Source organism: Marmota flaviventris, chromosome 3, assembly GCF_047511675.1.
Source record: "Marmota flaviventris isolate mMarFla1 chromosome 3, mMarFla1.hap1, whole genome shotgun sequence".
NCBI lineage: Eukaryota > Metazoa > Chordata > Mammalia > Rodentia > Sciuridae > Marmota > Marmota flaviventris.
Genome location: NC_092500.1, coordinates 21,986,119 through 22,002,171, shown reverse-complemented (window position 1 = coordinate 22,002,171; position 16,053 = coordinate 21,986,119). Strand labels below are relative to the sequence as shown.

At 39.4% G+C, this 16,053-nt stretch overlaps 1 protein-coding gene across 15 annotated transcripts in view; it reads right to left on the bottom strand.

Annotated features, from left to right (window-relative positions):
- Anks1b (ankyrin repeat and sterile alpha motif domain containing 1B) overlaps positions 1-16,053 on the bottom strand; it is a 1,114,759-nt gene that overhangs the window by 69,966 nt on the left and 1,028,740 nt on the right. For 12 of the 15 annotated variants that reach the window (XM_027947591.2, XM_027947674.2, XM_027947839.2 and 9 more), the window contains one exon: positions 1,152-1,259. The exons of the other annotated variants lie outside the window; for them this stretch is intronic. In XM_027947591.2, coding sequence (XP_027803392.1) covers positions 1,152-1,259 — 108 coding nt within the window. The remainder of the gene's footprint in view (positions 1-1,151; positions 1,260-16,053) is intronic. 15 annotated transcript variants of the gene reach the window in all.

The following is a 16,053-nucleotide window of genomic DNA, read 5'->3' as shown; positions in this document are numbered from 1 at the left end:
CGGAGGGCAGGGCGGGTGGATAAGCCCTTTCTAGCTTCATCACCCTCTACCCAGTTTACAGGAGGCTCCTCTTCTGGAAGGGGAAAAATGAGTCCTATTTCTACTTTCACTGCTCCCAAGTCCTTAAGTAGTATATCCCAGCTCCCCAAGTAATGGCTTTTCCTCCTGGCTCCCTCCTGAAGACAATTCTTATGCATCCCTCGAAAACTCTGTATGTTTTCTTCTTATTCAAAGCGCAGTCACACTTAACATCTTAACGGCTCCTGCCCTGCCTGACCCTTGGCTGCCCTGCCGCTCGCTTGCGGTTTGCTGCAGTTCATAAGAGGCGGTTCACAGGGGCAGTTATGTCTAAGGGCCACGCTTCTGTTCAGCTTGTTATGGCTACTTTTTCTGATACCTGCAGGAAGGGAATCAGAATCGAGCAAGTACCAGACTAAACACAGAGAATCAAGTGGGGACTCTCTTACTTGCCAGAGAGATCTTGGCTTTTTTGATGAATTTTAGAAACGATCTGTGGGGTTCATGAAACCAGCAGCTGGCGGCGACTCCCTGCCACAGCCATTTGCTTGGAATCATCTCTCTCTACCCCTTCCTTCTTGTCCTCCTTGCCCTTCCACTTTACCTTCTGGGTTTCTCTCTGGGTTTTCTACCCCATAATTCTAAAATGTAGCTGAAAGGGATACATATGATTTATGAAATAACGTTTTGGATTCTCTATTCTTAATTTTTGAAGTGAGTAAAAATGGCCAATTTTCACTTCTTGAAAACAGAAGACCCTGAGGTTAAATTTAAATTGATCTTTACTTAACTGTGGTCCTTGATCGATTTCCTTTCTGTGGGCTTGAGGAGTCTCACAGAAAACTAATTTCCTCTCTCTTGGTGTAGATGGGAATGTGGGATACAGGTGTGGTTCTTTAGAGGCGTGGTTTGACAGACTGAATTCCATTATAGATAAATGTCTAAATCTCTAAAACATATATTTAAGTAACTGAGAAAGACAAATCCTGTTTTAAAGGAAGATTGTTTTTTTATACAGATAAGCTACGTAGAAAACAGCCTATATTTCTTGATCTATTGCTTCAGTCATTTTATTGCACAAAATAATTATTGGGGGGAGGGGAAGAGAACAAAATGAACATGGCGGCACTTACCCTGAGGGTGATGGACCGAGGGGGCTTCTGTGGAGGATCCTCGTGCAGCCTGTCTCCCAGAGATGCCAAAATGCGTTTCCTGTGGCCAATCAAATTGATTTTTAAAACCTGAAACAACATGTATTTGGGTTAACTATTTCATTTGAGAAAAAGAAATCATTTTTATATGTCTTAAAACATGAGGAGTGCAAAAAGATTTGTGCAAAGTTAGCCCTCTTCCCCTGTGAGGGATGGAGTGTGAAGGCAGAGGGACACTCAGGTCCAGAAAGGTAGGAAAGAGTAGCAGCCAGCAGGTCTGGGTGGAAAGAAGAAGCAGTGAGGGTTCTCCTTGGATTCCTGCTGCCCAGAGTCCCGTTTTACACAGCAGCCTTGAGACCCTTCAGAAATACAAACTCTTACCACTAACCAGCTGAAAGCTTTCCAATGGTTTCCTATTGCTCTTGGAGTAAAATCTGAGCCCTCTCCTGGCCTCAAAGGGGTCTGGTTCCCTCTGTCTCTATCCATGTCCTTGCCTCCCCCTCTCCACTCAGGATCTCTGTTATGCAGGCCTGAGAACCATGCCTTGAACACCCCATATTCATTGTCACCTTGGAGCTTCCAGCCCTGCCCATCCATCTGCCTGGAATGCTTTGGGATAACCAGAGACGTCTCATCCTCCCATTGCTCAAACGTATCTCCACAGAAAGGACTTTCCCTGCTGGCCCACCAAAGAGCTTCACCCCCAGCCCCCAGCGTATTCTACCCTATGACCTTCTTGTATCATTCTTTGAAATAACTTTACTTACAGGCTTAGTGCAACCCCTCCCAATGTGTGCTCCCTGAGAACAGGGCACTAGGATATGCTTATCCTTATTCTTTCCCACAACCTAAAGCAATGCTCAAAAGAACAGCTCAATGAATAGGAAAGAATGGATATTAATTAAGATGGAGGCAGCAACACTAGAGTTAGAATTGAACACTGCCTACTTGACTGAGTCTCTCTGGGACAAGATTTTTAGTCTGACTGCAAAGGCACCTGTCCAGGAGACATCAAGGGAACTGAGAACTGCAGGGAGCCTCCATCCCCAGTTTGTTCTGGTGCTTTACAAATACTACCCCTCCCAACCTCCCAGCATCTCACTTTGCAGATGAGGAAACTGTGGCACAGAGTCGTTAAGTTGCTCACCCAAGAGCTAGTACATGCTGGCTCTGTCTGAATCAAGTTTGTCTGATTATAAAACTCATCTTTCTCAAAAGTATATACTGCAAAGTTTGGGCAGATCTCTAAATATACCTGAGTTTTTTTAAACAACATATTGTAAATCCACTCATAAAAAAAAAGGTATTTACCCTTTTCCTACCCAGGTCCTGGCATAGAACAACTCTTGTTGGGTAAATGGTTTCCAAAGTCATTGCTGATTGTGAAATTTTTCCCCTTCTTTATAAGTTTTAAGGCACAGGGGTAGGCAATTCTTTACACGTATCCTGTGCTACCTTGAATTTTATTTGCCTATTTGTCAGCCTTTCCGACTAAATTGGTTTAGCTTTTAAACAGCACTCTGCCTTTGCCTTTTCCACCCACCCTCTGTCTTCTGCCTCTTAACCAAGGTAAATGGCTACATCTACCTTATTTCTATGATTTGATAAATCCTAATCTTTGCAAATTTGTTTCCCCAAAGCAGCTCCTCTTTCCCGCAGATCATTTTAGTTGACTTTCTGTGGGCCATCTCCCACCCTATTACAACTCTTTAAGATTAGTTGAAAACGTGGTGTACAATATCACAGGCATAAGTGCACCAATGGCTGTATGTTTGAGCAGGAGGCCGCTTTCTGCCTTCCATGCCCACTTTAAAAATGTCCTTTCTAAGCACACCTAATTTCTGTCTGGCTCTTCAGCTGCAGTAGGAGTAACTAGGGGAAAGATGTACACTAACTATAAAAACTCTTAATTTTGGAATAGCTGATAGTTCAAGACCCTTTAATGTTGGGAAATGGTTTGAATTATTTCTTCTTAAATTCCTTATTTTACGGTTGTCCATGCAGAAGCCCACCTGCCATCCTTCAGCCCACTCACGTATCCCTGCATTGTCTTTCTGCATTTATATTAACTGGCTTGGCATTTGACTACCTGGAAGAGCTTAGCAGTTTTTTGTTTTTTTTTTTCAAATCTGGAAATTTCACTATGTACTCCTTTCAGATGATTTATAAATATGCTAAGTAAGTGTGGTCCCAGTGCTGATTACTTGCAGGCAGCATTATTTATACGACCCGCAGAAATGCCCTTACATTCTGGCATTGTTTCTTTTGCTTAAGCATCAAGATCAAAGTATTCCCCCATCTCAGAAAAATCCAACAGTAACCTTTTCAAAGGTATTTTGCAAGTCTAAGTACACTATGTTTTCTGATTCCCTTTTATTCTTATTCTGAATTACTTCGCCCAAGGCTTCTATTGGATATAAATCCCACCCATAAAATTCCCACTGCCTTCTCCCAGGAGGTGACTGAACCTGGTGCTGATGGTGCTACCCTGGGACCCTGAGTCCTGCTAAGAAATACTGTTATTGTAATAAAGACACTCCAAATTATTTTGACAAACTGGCACTAAAAAACAAACAACTGGTAAAATTGAGCTGATGCAACCCCTATTGTTGCTTTTCATTTATTCTTCCACAGCTCAATTTTGGGCAAGTGACTCCTTTGATCTCGGTTTTCTCATCTAGAGTATGAGGAAATTTTAATGGCAGCATCCAGTGTTGGGAAGATGGAGAATAAGGTTGTGAGAATAGAAAGCACTTAAAATTTGCACCCTTCACAGAGTGCTTGATCCAGCTAATGGACTCTGAGGGTGCCTGGTAATCTTGACCCACAAAAATGAGGACTTGGTCGTTTTCATAAAGTTAATCATGTCAAAAAATAAGCTGGTGCTTTACATAAAGAGATCTGGGTAGCCTTGGAAGATCTCTCATTAAAGTAGCTTATCCTGGTAGGAATGTGTTTGATTTCTAGCTCCTAGCTTGATATTAGACCTACTTTAAAAGGTCTCAACCACACTGTTTAATCTCTAATGGGAGGGAAAGTGAGGTGCTCCCCCCTCTGTACTGGTGCTCCACTGCTGCCTCCTATTCAACAACCAAGGAGAGTGTGGGTAGATAAAATGGTAGTAAATTAACATAGACTGATAAGTTATATTAAGAACAGTGGGTAATGCTCCTTTTTTTCTGTTTATCAGAAATGACCTCATTCATCTCACAGAAGATAGTGGACAATAACTCCCATACACTGAACATTTGCTATGTTCTAGTTCCATATTATAGTTGTGCTAGGCATTATACATGTATTAATATTTCATTTTTTCCTTAATATAACATTATCATTTGCATTTGAGAGCTTCAAAACCTGAAACTCAGAGATGCAGAGTAACTTGTCTAAGGTCACATTACCAAGAGGCACCATGGCTGTGATTTGTACCTGACTCTGAGCCTGCTCTTTGCCGCTGGACATGCTCCTCTTGCTCTTCACCTCTACACCTTGGGACCTTAGCTACACCATTGCTTATGCAACTGTCACGCTTCTTAGGATGGTGACTCTTATTTTGAGTGATCATGTTTAAAATGTTTCTATTGGGTCTCAGCCATCTGAAATCATTGAAATAATTCAGTTTTGCATAAGGTTCATAGCAGTCTTCAAGTTTTAGGTCAAAAGACCTAAATGAGGAACAAGTCCTCATTTTTGTGGGTCAAGATTACCATGCACCCTCAGAGTCCATTAGCTGGACCAAGCACTCTGTGAAGGGTGCACATTTTAAGTCTCACAGAATTCTCTGTGAAAATACATATATTGACCAGGAACAGGAAACCTTTTCCACTGAAGATTTCATGCAAGTTGGCTAATACTGGAACAATAGAGAAGGTAACATTTGGCTTTGAAACTCCCACACTAGCAATGAGAAATCCAATTTGCCACATAGTATCACAGAGAATATTCCAAAGAAAGCCAGTCATTATGGAACAGTCAAGTCCAAAGGCAACCAGGTTTTCCTTGAGTGAGAATAGCTCAACTTCTGATGATCTTTTTAATGAGGATTCTAAAGCAGTGGGATCCTACTGCTCCAGGCACCACGACCAATCACCTGTAAACCTTTGGTTTTCAACAAAAGACCCAAAGCAACAGTTACTGTGGTAAAGGAGAATTCTGTAGCGTTCTCATTACTGCTTGGATACAAGTTAACAAGGGAATGCACAAGGAACCCAGTGGGTACAAAGGATAAAGTAATAATAATATATTTGGAATTTAGTTATTTTAAGAAATCGAGGTTATTCATTTCAATGCAAAAAACAATACTGACTTTCTGCCACAAATTAGTTGGAGGATTCAGAAGGGAAACCTGACTAACAGAGCTAATGATATCGAGGAGTATGAGTGGATAGCTGCAGAGTCAAACCATTAACTAAGAAAAAATAACTATATATGTGAGCATAAGAATATGGTTCCAACTGCAGAGTTCCAGTACATAAGAAACAAACATTTCTATTTATATGTGGTGCTGAGAATCACACCCAGAGTCTCACTCATGCTAGGTAAGCACTCTACTGCTGAGCCACAATCCCAGCCCTTCATGTTTTTTTTTTTTTCAATTTTTTTTTTTGTAGTTGTAGATGGACAGAATGCCTTTATTTATTTTTATGTGGTGCTAAGGATTGAATTCAGTGCATCATACACGCTAGGCAAGTGCTCTGCCACTGAGCTACAGCCTCAGTCCTGCATGTTTTGGGTTTTAAAAATTTTCTTTCTTTCTTTTTTCTTTTTTAGTTGTAGATGGACACATATCTTTATTTATTTATTTGTGGTGCTGAGGCTCGAGTCCACTGTCTCACGCATGCAAAGCAAGTGCTCAACCACTGAGCTACATCCCCAGCCCCCTGCATGTTTTCAAAATGGTTTTTGTTACAACTATCATAGGGGAAATGTGGGTCAGAGGCAAAACATGTTATTGAAACAACAGGGGCCTCCAGGAATTTTCTCCAGTGTTAATTAGGACAACTTCAGACACCCCACTGCAAATCTGGGCAGTAGGAAACTATTTGTGCTGAGTGACAATGCTATAATATTATGTCACTGTCATTTACGTGTCTGGGTTTATTTGTAGGAATTCTGACAGAAAATATCATGACATGACTGTGCACTGAACATCTCACCTCAGAATACATGTCCTAGAAAAGTTGAAAGTCAGCACACTTAGACTTTTTTCTTTTTCTTTTTAAATTTAATGTGATATAAATTAAACATGTTGAATGAATTTAATATGCTGTAAATTAAACATTTTTTTTCTTTTTTAGAAATTGAACAACATTTTGATTATAACAATATTGCTTTCCCATTGCAGGTACTTTATAAAATACAGAGAAAAACAAGACAACAAGTTATCCATAAGCTATTAACATTTGGTTATATTTTCTTTCATTTTTCCCTTGTGGTTATGTTTTGTGGTGGCCATATTGTATGTATAATTTTTACCTCAATTTTTTTTCACTTAATATTAAAACTAGAGAACTCTTCTTCATACACAACTGAGTAGACATTTTAAGTAACCCCATACAATATTGCTTCAGAGAAGCATTTCATAATTTTTTTCCCTTTATTGTTGGAAATATAGTTTGTGCTTCTTTTTTGTTTATAGACTGTTCCACATGCTTTAAAAGATCCTGTTATCCTACAATTTCCATTTTCACTGTCATTTTCAGTAGCCACAATATGGAAAACACTAATGAAACTGCAAGAATGCATGTCGAGTCACGAAGAAAAGTCATGTAGCGACCGTCTGTCTCCATGTTCTGCATGAAATCTCAATCCATTTATTGCCGGCTGGACTAAGTCCTTTGGGGAAAATCACAAATCCACATAATGTTCCTCAGTGTCACATTTTGCATTTGTTATATTTTGGGATTCAGATTTAGCTGACAGACATGAAATAGCACATGTAGCTGGAATTCTCCAGAGATCACACATGCAGCAGTGGTGAGCGCACAGCGAGTTTAGTTATCACTGTCATGGGACTGAATCCTTTTTATTTCTGGACTTTTATTTAAGGAGGGGAGGAAAGAACTTTGTACTGCATTTGAAACCCCCTTCCATTCTGGGAGGTTAGATGATTCCCCTTTTCCTTTCTAGATATTTGCCAACTAAAGAGAGCAGCTCCCATTTAAGTCCATAGTGCTCCTCTGACTTCAGGGTAGCCTCTTCTAACAAAACTGTAGTGTTCCCAGGAGCTCTGGTGTTCTTAAATAGCAAGAATGGAAGTTCTGGTCTGTTCCACCAGAAGATTTGTTCTCATCTATTGAATTATAATTGCAATTAAATATGAAACTCTCTCCTTTCCCAATAATAATTCCTAAACACTTTCCACCTGAGATTCAAGGCATATGTACCTGTAGGTCATCCTATCTCAATTCTACAATTCCAGAGATTCTCATTTGAACTTTCATCCAAGTTTTGATTATGACATTTTCTCTCATTTATTGAGATACAATAATCCATGTCTGGAACAGTATGGTGAAGGGGAGGACCTCAGGAGCAGAGTCATGATGTTTGGTTCTTTCTCTTTCCTTCTACCTTGGAATTGTGATATAAAGGGAACAGTAATACTCTCATTCAACAAATAATTACTGGATGTCTTTCATACACAGCCACTATGTTAAGCAAGTTGTGAGCTATGAAAACGAAAAAAAAAAAAAAGTGTGTGTGTGTTCTTCCTTTTTCTCTTTCATCCATCTATCTACCTAAATATTCATGCGTACACAGCCTTCCCAGTCTAAAAAGGATTCCTGAGGATTAAATGAGAATGACTAGGAAGCCACCCTATAAATCTATAATTTCTAGCAGTATATATTTCTCTTGAAGTATAATAGAAACTTAAAACTTTCTTATCCTGTCCTTGAATAACCCTATTAACAATATTTTGGATATTATCTTTGCTACTTAAATGTGCTATTATGGATGTCTCTGAGTAGGTTTTAAATAAAAAACTATGCTTTTCACACCTCCAGCCCTCTCTCTTATGATCTCTTTGCCCCACACATGCACATCTCTTCATATTTTAGAAGGTCCTTGCTCTCCCTCTCATCAGAATCTTATAAGATGAAATCAAGATCCACCCAAAGCTTTCCTCTCTCAACTTAAATTCCATCAACCTCTTTCTCTGAACTTCTCTAGTATTGTAGCTGCTATCAACACTTTTGATCCATCTGGCATATACAGCTAGCATTCCTTTTACATGTGTGTGTTTTACCTGACCCTACGCTCTGGGAAGTCAGATACAGTACCCTTGCATTCTAGGGTCCCTCTTAGCATCTAGTGCACAGCACACGTAGGAGGTCACCCCTGACATCTCAGCCCTGAGCCCTTTCAAGGTGGACAGATGAAGCAGGGAGATGTCTCTGAAAGGCAAGAAGGGAAGGGAAAGGATTCCCATATCTTATTTATTTCCCTTGCCACTCTCAGGAATTTTCTGCTCCTTCTGAACTTCAGCACCTTTACCTCTACACACAGTCTTGCCACAGGTGATATAAGTCTTCCTTACCTCTCACCAATTCTAATTCCTCTTTACCTCTACTCCTTCATCTAAAAAAATCTTTCTGACTTTTTTCCAAATCTTCTTTTCTTTCTCTAATTACTTTCCAAAGTAATGGCTATAAGGTAATCAGCAAATAACAGTTTGTATCATAGATGCCAACAAAATACAATTATATTAACCTATAGGAAGTAAAAGAGGTTCCAAATTCTATATCTGCAGAGAAAGCAAAGGATAGTGAGGAAGAGTAAGGAGGGGAAATATATGTTTCTAATACAGTCTGTCTCAATAAACAGGAAATACTAATTGTGAGGAAATGAGATAATCTTTGCATGGAAGAGAGACCTTAATGGCATAATTGCCTCTGCGTATTTAAGGGTTCTGGAGGCACAAAGCCTTCTTTTGTAATCAATGAGAATCTTAAGCTTACTTGTAAAGCTCTCTGAATTACCTCTTGATGAAGGTACTAATTTTCTGATTATATTTTCACATAAACATTGCTCTAGAAGATTAAAAAAAAAAGACACAAAAACCCAACCAATCAATTTCCCTGTAAGTTACTTTTAAGTATATCTTGCTGGAAATTGGGTTTTCATAGGAGAAATTTCATTTGCATTTCTCAAAAATCCAATCATTGGGATTACTGAAGGAATAATTTGTTATAAAATAAAATGGAAAATACGTGCAATATCCCACATCTGAAGTTATTCTTGGAGATGTGATGATGTGCTAATAGCATCTGAAGACTGCAATTTTATTAGTACATAAAAATGCTTTGCATCTTAAAAAGTATAGAGACCACTTTTTGTTTATATTTTGCTAACCATGTAAGATTTTTTCAGCTGTAAAATAATTTTCCAAATTATTTTCTTTCAACTTTTGAGATCATAAAATTTATGATCAATTATATTGTATGACTGATGATCTCAGTATTGTAAATGAAATGACAGTTATCAAAATTCATCATTAGCATATTTCTATAAGTATAAAGTAAGCTGAAATATATATGTGAGTCTATCCTGTTGTGGTTTGGAAAGGAAGTGTCCCCCAAAAGCTCCAGTGTTAATGCAGGAATATTCAGAGATAAAATGATTGGATTATGAGAGCTATAACCTAATCCATCCTACTTTAAATGGACTGGGGTGGGGGGCAACTGTAGGCAAGTGGGGCATGGCTGGAGGTGGGGGGGTCACTGGAGGGCATGTCCTGAGGGTTCACTTTCCCTGTCCCCCACCCTCCCTGCACTTCCTGACCCCACAAGGAGCCGAGCAGTTTTCCTCCCCTGGGCCCTTCTTGCATGATGTTCTGCCTCATGTTGGGCCTAGAGCAAAGCAATGGAGTTGGTTGTCTATGGATTGAGAAACCATGTACTTCTGAAACCATGTACTCCAAATAAACTTTCTCTCCTCTAAGTTGTTCTTGTCAGGTATTTTGGTTGCAGTGACAAAAAGCTAACTAAAATATACCCGTACCTGTAAAGAGAGATAAGACAAACTGAATTGCAAGAGACAATACTAGCTAAGTGAGGGTCTGGTTATTCAATTTTTGGATTATAAATGGTCTTTTCTGCTCTGTCACTGCTCCTCTCTTCTTGCTGTGTAGCTACTTTAATGTCATATAACACCCTCCATCAGAGGATACTCAGAGGCAATGAATTCAATCCAGTCAATTTTGTTTCCTGTCAGCGGCTCTGATGAAAGAATTGGATGTGGGAGTAGATAAAAATCTATCTAAAACTAGCTAAAATTCAGGTTTTTAAAAAGCATCCATGGATTTTATGAAGCCGAGCTATACTACAGCACTTTAGAATGGGGTGTCCACTGTATTTCAGCCCTTAATGCTGAGAAAAAGGATGTTAAGGGCTTAAAAAATCTCCTTATAAGGAAAGTAGATGATGTTTGTCCTAAGCATAGTTTCAACATGAGAAGGAACAGAAGGTGACAGTGACAGGTCATCCCTTTTCTTCCACTGTCACCACCTCCAGCCCTTCCACTGTCCCCCTTGCTTATCTCCTGGAGAGCTGCATGCAGAATAAAACTGGGAATCACTCTACAGCCGTTAGAATGACTAAAATAGAAAGGCAGATAATGCCAAGTGGTGGTGAAGACGGAGACGCACTTGAGCCCTGTATTTCAGGTTGGAATATAAAGTGGTAGAGCTGGTTTTGGAAAACTGCCAGTCTCTTGAAAATATGGCTCAGTTTCTGAAAATACAACCCAGCCAAGTCCACACTCCTCACAAGCCATCCAAGAGGAATGAGAACGTATGTCCACACAAAGAGTTATTCATGAATGTTTAAAAAGCATTACTCACAAGAGCTGAAAATCTGAAGCAATCCTATGTCCCATGACCTGGTGAAGAGCTTAGTAAAACATGGCATATTCATGCAATGGCCTATAGCTTATCAATAAAAAGGAATAGACTACAGGTATGTGCTACAGCATGGGTTGACCTTATGCTAAGTCAAGAAGCTAAACACATAGGACTTTGTATTGTATGATTTCATTTATATATTTCTAAAAAATATAAAACTATATAAACAGACCTATAGTTCCCTAGGGTAGGAATGGGAGCAGGGACTGATTACAATGGATGTGAGGAATTTTTTGGAGTGATGAAATTGTTCTAAAATTGTATTGTGTTGATGGCTGGACAGCAGTATAAACTAAAACTTATTGAACTATATGCTGAAGAATGGGCAATGATAATGATCTATAATTATGTTACTATTAGTAAAGCTGTTTTAAAAAAGGAGAATGTGGGGAGAAGGCATTTAGTGCTCAGAAGGCATGGTATAAATTAGGTCATTCCTGAAGGCTATAATTCAGGTTGTTCCAGAGAGATCTCTGTTCTCCTGAAATGTACCCGGTGTCAGATATCCAGTGCATCTCCAGGGAAATGTGACCTACAGGGTCACTTTGTTTTAAGAGCATAGTTCTAATGGATGATTAACATATTCGCTGTCTGTGTACACAATGAATTAGTACTGGCTTCCTATAAGGGTGCATTTTTGTTGTCTTAATTCTCTTGGCCATGACACTTTGGTAAAAATGCTAATACTTCCCAAGGACTTAGAACAAATGGCTTGTGAATGTTTAAAAAGAGTGTAGTCATCACTGAGTGCCAACATGGGTTCTTTCTGTAGGGGGAACAGGTGATGATAATGGGGCGACCCTTAAGATCTAGAATAAGGTTGCATTCTAGGGACTAAATGAATCACATTCAACAGAGCAAATGGAGTCATAATGACTTCCTGGCCCAGAAAAAAGCCAAGGAATAGGCTGGAGATCTGACTACAGTTTAATCAGTGACACTGAAACCCAGGACATTCCTGAAGGCTATAATTCAGGTTGTTCCAGAGAGATCTCTGTTCTCCTGAAATGTACCCGGTGTCAGATATCCAGTGCATCTCCAGGGAAATGTGACCTACAGGGTCACTTTGTTTTAAGAGCATAGTTCTAATGGATGACTAACATATTCGCTGTCTGTGTACACAATGAATTAGTACTGGCTTCCTATAAGGGTGCATTTTTGTTGTCTTAATTCTCTTGGCCATGACACTTTGGTAAAAATGCTAATACTTCCCAAGGACTTAGAACAAATGGCTTGTGAATGTTTAAAAAGAGTGTAGTCATCACTGAGTGCCAACATGGGTTCTTTCTGTAGGGGGAACAGGTGATGATAATGGGGCGACCCTTAAGATCTAGAATAAGGTTGCATTCTAGGGACTAAATGAATCACATTCAACAGAGCAAATGGAGTCATAATGACTTCCTGGCCCAGAAAAAAGCCAAGGAATAGGCTGGAGATCTGACTACAGTTTAATCAGTGACACTGAAACCCAGTTACACAAAGGTATGTGTCAGGGTGGGAAAGTGGAGCAAGGTGGGGTGGGAGTGGGCAGATCCAGTCAATGAAACAATGGATAAAAGAGAATTAGAATGCCTAGCTTTGGCAGTGTCCCTGGAAAGAAAGACTGCATCTGAAGTAAGCAAATTCCCTGACCACTTGTGAGGTTCTCTCTGCCACAAGGCAGGGGTTATTTCATTAGGGCTTGTATTGATCCCAACAAAACAACTCTTAAAATCTCATTTCCTACAGTGCTATTGGGGTCAGGAAGCAGCAATCACTGAGTCAGCTTTTAGGGTGATTTCCCACCTGGACACTGGGAAAGCGTGTGTTGAAGATGTGGGTGGTGGTGGAGTACTTGGTCAGTGAGTAAATCCTTCCCAGCATACATTAACAGACTGGAAATCTTAGTATGCTGATCTATCCTCAATTAAATTAAATCAACACCCCTTAGGCACAGGATCCGCTCCGGAGGGCACAGTGATTAAGAGCAGGGCTTGGTGTGACTTGGATGTGAGTCTGGGCCCTGCCACTAACTTCTAAGACTTTTGCTCAATTATTTAAGGCCTCACCTAAACACATCCAAATTCATAGTGTTAAAAAACAATACTTGGGGCTGGGGTTGTGGCTCAGTGGCAGAGTACTTGCCTAGTATGTGTGAAGCACTGGGTTGGATTCTTAGCACCACATATAAATAAATAAAAAATAAAGGTACATCAACTAAAAAATATTTAAAAAAATACTTATTTCTTAGTGTTATCTTCAGAATTAAATGAGACATATGCAAAGAACTTAGCATAGTGCCTAGGATAAAATTAGTCTTAAAAAATTGTTAACTTCTTTCAGTGTTTGGAACTGGGAGAGCTGAGCCCACCCCTGGAACACGGTCAGCTCATCAGCATAACACACAACCAGCCAAAAGCAGCTCAGTGGCAGTCTGGGTGCCTTTCCTCTGCCCACAATCCCTGTGCCATCAGCCACTCTTCTTTTCTAACTTCAGTGGTCTCATTAAAAGTAAGTTTTTGCCAAACTATATTAATTTCCTTTTTTTGACAGGGTTATTAGTATGAGGTTGACAGACCAGGAGAATGCCATAGACGTAGTGTCTTTGATTCCAATAAAGCACTTGATGAAATCTTTCATTATCTGTAAGATGGTGGGCTCTATGAGTGAAAAATTAAGTGGATTTGCAGCTGGTTGTACATCTATACCCAAGAAGCTTGATGAATGGCTCTGTCACAACCTGTAGGGGGACCACTGATTGAATGCCAGAGGCTCTGCCCCTGGATCCTGCTCTCTTCAATATTTTTATTAATGGCATCAAAGTAGACAGGAGATGAACACTTATCAGATCTTTCAATGACATAAAATGGTGAAGGATATTTAATACGATAATAAGGCACAATGCAGAATTCAAAATCCCTTCAACAGGCTGAGAAGCAAAGATGGTTCCAGAAAGATGCAATTTAACAGGGACAAATGTAATGTCCTACATTAAGGTTCCAAAAGAAATCAATTGTGCAATTTGGAAATGGGGAAGACAGTGGCTTTGCCAATGGTATGAAAAAAATATCTAGAGTTTTAGCTGAATACAGGAAGAAATTTAGTGGGAATAGGGAAAGTCTTGCGTCAGCTGGGAAGGGAACACACTCATCAGATGATGTATAAAATGAATTGTCTTGTTTACCTCACTATTTCAACATTACAAGGTTAGTAATTATCTCCACTTTAGAAATGAATAAGTTGAGGCTCAGGAAATGTAAGGAATTTGTCAGAGCAGTGATACAGTCAGGATATGACTACAAATTCTGACTCCAAAATTAATGCTGTTTATATTCATCATATCATGTTGCCATTTCTCTCCCAAGTTGCTGTGGCTCAAGGGAGAGAATTTTAATGGAAGTACCTAACACTGTGCCTGACTTCTGCTCCAAAGTGTTGGTTTCTTCTTAGAGTCTCATTTAGATGTAAAACTGGGTACTTATCCAAGCTGGCACTTTATGTATTATAATATGAACCCTGCAGTCTATTCTAAGTATTTTCAAGTTTATTGATGTAACTATCACAGAAATGATTCTGTTGATTTTTCTTCTTCTGCTTACCATTATTCCAAAATCCTTACAGCCACAGTAGGAAACCCTGGCTAAGAAGAGGCTGGGAGATTAGAGGACAATATGTAATCTCTGTCAGTCAGTAATGATACCCAGATAATTAAAACTTTTTTTTTTTTTAAATTAAGGCACTTTTCAAGGGCTGCATTAGTGATTCAATGTTGCATATTTCCATGATAAAACCGCAATTACCTTTGGATAATGAGGTAGTATGTTAAGTAATCTAGTATAATGATATACTTATAGAATGCATGAAATTTTTGCTTAATTTGATTATTTAATTAGTTTATCTTTTGGTTAAAATGATACATTTTGTTGTCGTTGCATCCTTATTGGAATTCTTCCTAGAAATGTGCGCATATTTTTTCCTCTCCTGTCTTTGTGCAGTTTATTGATGCACTTCTTTCCCGGGTATTTGGAGGGCTGCACCGCATCTGAGTCATGCTCTGGGAAGGCCGTTTATCACTGGGCCATAGTGCTGCCGCAGAAGGGACTTGAGGAATGCACACAGGCACCAGCAGTATCCTGGAAGATTGTGCTCCTTTTAATAAACAAATTCCTAGGAAAAGTTGGTTGTCATTGTCTCTTGCTCTAAAAGCAAAGGCTGTTCTAAGATTTTCTTGGTTGGTTGACCCAGCTATCCCACCCCTTGGTTTATACCCAAAGGACTTAAGAACAGCATACTACACGGACACAGTCACATCAATGTTTATAGCAGCAGAATTCACAATAGCTAAATTGTGGAACCAACATAGATGTCCTTCAGTAGGTGAATGGATAAAGAAACTATGGTATATATATATACACAATGGAATATTACTCAGTATTAAAAGAGAATAAAATCAGGTAAATGGATGGATTTGGAGAATATCATGCTAAGTGAAATAAGCCAATCCCCCCAAACCAAAGACTGAATATTTTTTCTGATATGTGGATGCTGATGCATATTGGAGGGGGGCATGGGAGGAATGGAGGAACTTTAGATAGGGCAAAGGGGAGGGAGGGGAAGGAAGAGAGTATGGGGGAAGGAAAGATGGTGGAACGAGATGGACATCATTACCTTAAATACATGTATGAAGACACGAATGCCATGACTCTACTTTGTGTACAACCAGAGAAATAAAAATTTGTGCTCTATATGTGTACTATGAATTGAAATGTATTCTGCTGTCATGTATAACAAATTAGAATAAATAATAATAATAATAATAATAACAATAAAGCAAAGGCTGACATTAGCTAGCTAAAAGTCCAGTTCATAGAGGTTTCATCATAGATAATCCCAGGGCCGGGGATGTGTAAGCTGATCTTTATTTTTTTCTCCCTCTTTCTCTTTACTAGGCCAGCTGTGATTCACAAAGCTGGAGAATGGAGTCACTAAAAAGACAGGAAGTCA